The 6641-nt window shown below is 40.6% G+C and overlaps 1 protein-coding gene across 1 annotated transcript; it reads right to left on the reverse strand.

Moving 5' to 3' along the window:
• Nucleotides 1-3027: 3027 nt before the first annotated feature.
• LOC131884472 (zinc transporter ZIP1-like) lies at nucleotides 3028-5290 on the reverse strand. Its single transcript, XM_059232268.1, has 5 exons — nucleotides 4128-5290; nucleotides 3852-4057; nucleotides 3604-3775; nucleotides 3307-3533; nucleotides 3028-3246 (listed from the first exon to the last, which is right to left on the reverse strand). The coding sequence occupies exons 1-5, from the start codon at nucleotides 4381-4383 to the stop codon at nucleotides 3049-3051; spliced, it is 1059 nt and encodes a 352-aa protein (XP_059088251.1). The 5' UTR covers nucleotides 4384-5290; the 3' UTR covers nucleotides 3028-3048.
• Between the last annotated feature and the right edge of the window lie 1351 nt (nucleotides 5291-6641).

Below are 6641 nucleotides of genomic sequence, written 5' to 3' on the forward strand. Positions count from 1 at the left end.
CGAGCACCAGTTTTTTGAGCGCGCCCAACTGGACAACTGATTGGCTGAAAAGGCAGCAGTAACACACTCAGATTGCCATTTGAGCGGGCCGGCGTCCCTGCTGGCCTGTCTAGGCTCAGGTGAGTTACAATCAAGAGCAAAAACGACCTACCTGCTCAAGTGCTCTTGCTCGTTCCTCGTTCGTCAAATGGGGGCGACATCTGGTGGAAGATTTCCTGACCATTGCGCAAAGCACTTCACTCAATAGTAAAAAACGCAAGGAATATATTTCTTATTTATGTTCCTATCAGGATCAAAACTAATTTGACGGATGAAGACTATTGTACCAGTTGAGGTATTTTCTTCGAATTCAGTTAATGGCTAACTGGAAAAGGTTTTAGTAAATACTTTCGATGACATAAACCTGACTATACGAAATGCTTCTTGAAGTAATTATCTTGTTGAACAGATGATAAACATCTCGATTGTTTATTTAAAAACTAAAGCAGATTACCCGCAAATTTCGAAACTTAAAGTATAAAAGTGTTTTGATGTCCTGATTGTTCAGATTGTGAGGACGTGTTCTAGCAAAAACAGTTTTGCAGAAAAATATATAAGATTGCAACTAGAAACAAGCGCCACATTTCACGTGAACGATGTTCTTTCAAAAAGTTGAGAAAGAGTGTGCTTTTTAGTATTTAAGAGAAACATTTGCAAGGAAAACCAAAAACTACAAGTATATATTACCATAATCCTCATCACTTTTTAATGCACGGCTTTGTCTCTGCCAGGGACAACGGTTTGATTTGTGATGTGTGTTGATGGTGAGCAAGGATATCATGTTGGTCACTTATCTGAATTTCTGGCCATGAGTCTGGCTCCTCCATGTCAACCACATGGGTGGCTAAAAACGACCTTGCAATTTCGAACGTTCAGGACAGCCCGAAACCCACCCAAAACCTCGTCGCATGACCCATCCAACTCTGGAAAAATCTCAACGAAGACGAGATAAAATATGAAAATCTCAACGAAGACGAGATAAAATATGAAGAAATGAAAAAATGTTCTCTCCTCAATTTTGAAAAGCATTCAGATGCTCTTGGAGGAAGTCCCAGGCTTAAATCCAGGTTATAAGTAGTTGGGTGTACTCAAAACCATTTGGAATGCACACTTAAGCAAAAAAAGTAAGATTTATCAGCATTTGATGTTGTACATCAATAAATTCACTCCTTGTGAAGGACATGTCGACCACTCTCGGCACAAACGGTCTGAGAGCTAGTATGGGTTACAAACCTTCAGTCAACTATGAAATCTTTAGTTAAAAAAGGCAGTATCACACATGGCATTGCCTCCACAAGTTGCATTGAAATCCATTTATGATACATTCGACTCGTAGATGCTCGAACGAAGAAGAAAATTTTAAAGCGACAAAAAGTATTCGCTTAATTACACATTTCAGATTCTGAGGACAAAGTTACAGTTTGGTGCTTGTATTTTCGCCAAATTTCCGATTTTCATCCTTGTTAGCTCCTTTTTAAGGTAGAAACCTTGAACCGATTTGAAGCTGAATTTTGATTATGATATTTTTTGGTAAGTGACCCTTTTCATTCGTCAAATAACCTCTACCTAAGGTTTTCCAGTCAGTCTTGTAATGACTTAATCCAAATTGGATGGCAAAAAATGGGTTGTACATTGTAATGGAGTAGGAGGTAGATTTCTCACTTCGAACATTGCGAAGGGGTATGAAAGGATCATGAAGTTCAAACTTGCAAAATTTCTTGAAGTCCATGAAGTCCTTCTTCCTAATCAGCGATGTTTCGAACGCATTTTAACGCAGCGGTTCCCCCAACTGATTGAGCATATAGGGCCGGTCATTGAGAGACCCGAGAGTCGTGAGTCAGTTTTTGTAGTTGTGTTTTTGATGTCGACTTGGTCGATGCCCTTGACAAGCTTTATCATGGGCTTCTAATTAACAGGCTCCGCGAGATAACAATCCAAGGCAAGGTTCTCAATTGGTTAAGGTCGGGGGATCTCTCAGTGACATACACGATGTTAAGTCGGGTGTTCCACAGGGATCCATATTAGGTCCTCTCCTTTTCATCATCTTCATTGGTCCACTTCAGAAGATCATTAGAAGTATAAGTGTTTCTTCCTACGCTGATGATACGCAGTGAGGTTCTGGTTGTCTAGCAGTCTCAACGGAATGAAATTCCGCTTAATGACCTTTGGGTCATTTGGGTTTGAGTGGAGACACTCCACTCGTAGATAATGAAGGTAAAGATGATCAACAGCAAATCTCGTCCATGAAGGATTTAGGTGTAGTCCTCACAGATAATGGAAAGTTCGATAAGCATATCCAGTTGAAAGTTGGTAAAGTTTTTCAAACGCCTGGTTGGATCTATTGGACGTTTACTGTAAGTCCAGACATAGTGTCACGATGCTAGATCGGCTTGTTGATTTCCAACTAGTAAAGCAAGTTTGCAAAAAGACCAACAGGTTTGCGAAAAGTCGAATAGGTCCAAATTGTTTTAACAGGAACATTGAGGGAATGAGAGAGCTCTCGTATTCGGAGAATTTAAGGAGTTGGGACAGTACAGTATTCAGAGAAGGTACAAAATATGCCTGGTTTTTACGTTTTCAAAAGCATTCACGGGCTTTGTCACAACCCAGGTTTAAGGTTCAATGGTAGCGTTTTTCAAACTAATATAAATCCTGACTTACAAAGATTGTAAGATATTTGGTAGTACAATGCGTTTGTATTTTTCTAAGGCACCCTTGAACGAAAGGCTGGTCTGGGATTGTTAATAACAAACGATCAAGGTCTCGTTTAAAATTTAACAGTGGGTCATCTAATGTATAGAATTGTCAACTTATTCTACCTGAAATGAACCCAAAAACCAATCGAACTTTTGATTGGTCTTTTCTTTAAAGCTCATGATGAAAACCTTGAAATCGATCGAGATGATTTTTGGGCGGGTTGAACGATAAATTATGGTACCCACCCTGGGGTACTCACAATTACTTTATTAGAGTGAACATATTCATTAGTAAGCGGAGACCACGTATATTTTAAACAATTGGCTCCAATTGACCTGATGTACAAGTGAAGTTTTTTGGCAGTACCCAAGTCGAGTTCAAGTATTCCAATTGGCAAAGCCTCGTGTCTGAATCAGGAAGGCTTTGAACCACTGGATCTCCGCCAGCAACGTTTAATTCCACCACCTCCAAGAGGATCATGCACACAAATCCCAGAGTGATGAAAACGACCTAAAAAATAACTCTGAACATTACGTTTGGGAGTCAAGAATAATATTGCTTGGTTTTAACCTGAATAATGCCATTCGTTCCATTGGTACGCTCCTTCTCGATCACTTCAAAGAACACCACGTAAAGAAGAGTTCCCGTGGCCAGACCTTGAAGGATCGTGACCAAAGAGTTTTGCAGAGATGCCTCCGAAGAGACGGATTCTGACAAGAGGATCCCGAGACCTGCTCCCAACGGCGAGATCAAGGCAAACGTAGCCACATAGATCACATTCACAAACGGTTTAATTCCTTGAGAGAAGATGTTATTTTAGAAACACCTATTCAATTTCTGATTCTTATAGATTTCGTCGAAGCTCACCTGTGCTCACAAATTGCATGCCGATGCAGAATGAAATCACATACTTATGGGAAGCAATGGCGAAGAATAAGAACCAAACTGAAGTCACAGTATGTGTCAGTCCAAGAGCGATGCCTTCAAAGACCGCATGGAGGGAAAGGGCAAGAATCACAAGAAATCCCCGAAGCGTGGCCTTGATTAAATTAGGGAGAGGTTACGTGAACAACAAAAACTTACTTCCCACACGTCTTGCATTTCTTAAACCTGACCTCAAATCCCAAGTTTTCTGGCGGAATGATAATTTCTGTGGGGATTTCAGTATGCCCATGTTGCAAAACCCACGGCTCTTCTTCTGGATTGACCTTTTGGGCAGTCTTGTCTTTGCTCACTTGGTTAATGCAACTGTGAGTGACCTCTTCGACAATGTAGATCATCATAAATCCCGACAGAACCAGTATTTCGGCGATAGGCATGCCTGAAAAAGAACATATTACCTTCTTAGAATAAAATGTCCTTAGATCATGGTTCAATATTGTAAACAACACCTGTGTCCGGGAAAGACCCCTGCTCAATGTTGTGCTTCAGGAACAAGTTGACCTCAGGTAGCATGTGTGTTAAGCATGTGGTGAGGATCACTCCACCACCGAAACATGAAAACGCCGAAATAAAGATGTCGGCTTTGGATTTGTGTCCATCTTTCTTCTTCATGCAAGGTCGAAAGGCCATGGGAAGAAGTCCCAGGAACAAGGAAATGCCCCCCAAAAGGACCATGGTGATGATTTTCACAGTTAGCAGATCCATTTTTCGACTCTAGTCGGCACGACTGATATTCTTGAAGCTTTGAACGACCCTCTTCCTTGAGTTCAGACGCAAGACATGTCATAGATCGGCTTTTGTGTGATGAAGATACCCTTGCCAAACTTTGTTATCTCCAATGCAGAGAAATCCAACGTTTGCGATTTATTCAAATGCATCAAATTGGGTTGTGAAGGCTCAAATTGGATTATGAAGATGCTTGAACGATGAAGATGACATTTTTTGTCCCTTTGTAATCGATAGGTTCCGTTGGCATTACTGCGATTTATTAGCCCTCCAACAAAAGTGATCACAACTCTTGTTGACTCTTCTCAGGCACTATTTTACTGACACTATCTTTGAGATGCAGGATGAACACGCACATGTCTAATAATTCACTATTGACCGCCACGAGAAGAGTTAGTATGTTTGTAAAAGATGTTCGGCTTTCCTAAGAAACTCAAATGAACTATGACCTGTAAACTGTTCTTCCGAGAGAAGATCAATGGGGGCTTGAAATTCGTTTGAGTTATAGATGTTCCCCTATAGATTTGAAATCGTTGGATTTCGTAGTCACCGAACTGGATGTTGGCAAACAAGTGTTCTCAATTGTTTGTTCTGTGCCTAGAAAATGTCACATTTGCCATTTGAACTAGAAGAGGGTCCGAGAAGGGGGGGAAATTCTGAACGAGGGGCCCCCCAACCACAACGCGACTTCCTGGACAAAATGTGATTCGATTTGCTCCGAAAAATCGGTGTTCATGGCCCTCTTTTTGATTTATTCTTGACATCGTTTGCCCCTCAAAGCCAAAGTATGTTATTGGCCTTGTGAGTTAGGGTTCTGCCTTCTTCTTAATTCCTTGAGGACTATTAAAAGAAGTAACAATTGCTATCGCTCGTCGTGAACGGTTAATGAACACTGATCCAGAAATGACACTTGAGATAAAAAAATAAAAGAAAATGGATGTTAAACATAATCTTTAGATTGTTTGTCTCCCTCCACCTTCCTGACAAATAAGAGATTTATTGCAATGGCGGAAATGATGATCTGACGGTTTTTAAAAGGTCAGAAAATAACAGGCTGCAGTATTAAACGAGAAAGATCACTTTTGTGAAAGAAGCGATGTGATGCTTCCTAATATTTCACAATTTGTCGAGTGACACTTAATGTCATGTTGAATTTGTGGCGTCCTTTTTTTTCATTTAGCCCTCAAACCCACCATTCACATTCCTATTGATACCGAATGAAAACATTTTACTTTTTCACTTCGACGAATCATCAATCGGAATTTGATCCGTAATCTATTAGAAAAAAAGTTTATCAATTTGAAAAATGCCACAATTCCTTAAAAGGCTAAGTTTAATGTACCTACAAATTAAGATCAATCAATTAGGCATGATTTTTTTTTACATTGAAAAAAAAAAATCTTTGTATCGCTTACAAAATCTGTAAATCTTTTTTTGTTTATAAAAAATGCAAACAGACGCCATCACTTTACGTATCAGACTAGTCAAGTTGATATTACCTTGGGTTACCTTATGGTTGGATTAAAGATGAGTGTATGCCTCAATCAGTCTTAGACTTGATATGATCTGACTCTCCCACCCCTCGCATTATAGCTCGTACACATTCAAGGACCTTGCGCTCAAACATCCTCCCATTTTTTTATAAACTGGATCCTTGATCACTCGGTCTGACCATGGTCATATCTTGACGAGCAAAAACAGGCGGAAATCATTGTCCAACGGATCGTCATGTCTCTGACCTAACACCGACTCTAATGATAAAAACACGCCTAATCATACCCTTGGTCTCCCCAATTCATCTGGCACAAAACTAAAACGAGATCTCACCCACAGTTCTCTGGCTTTCCCCTAGAGGGCGTCAAGTTGAGTCTCAAATTTTCCCGCTCAAATGGCCTACCTGGGTCAGGGACCGTATTCCCAGAACAACTCCTCAGCCCCATCCAAGATTGGCCTTCAAACCCACTCATATGCCCATGGATGCTCATCAAATAACCTTGTGCCCAATAACCATCATAATCCACCACATCCCCGGCCAATTACCTCGATACTCCTGAAGGGTTGACACTCCTGTCCCAAAATCTGCTCCTCACTTGGCAACCCTGACGGGACATAGCTTATTCGAAAAATAGAAGGAAAATATTTTGATCCTTCTGTTCCAGGTCCTGAAAGTAGTGCTGAAAATGAAAGAAGCGAACTCTCCGCTTGTCTTACTTGTCTTGTTCTGAACGCAAGAAGAC

This window comes from Tigriopus californicus, chromosome 1 (genome assembly GCF_007210705.1).
Source record: "Tigriopus californicus strain San Diego chromosome 1, Tcal_SD_v2.1, whole genome shotgun sequence".
NCBI lineage: Eukaryota > Metazoa > Arthropoda > Copepoda > Harpacticoida > Harpacticidae > Tigriopus > Tigriopus californicus.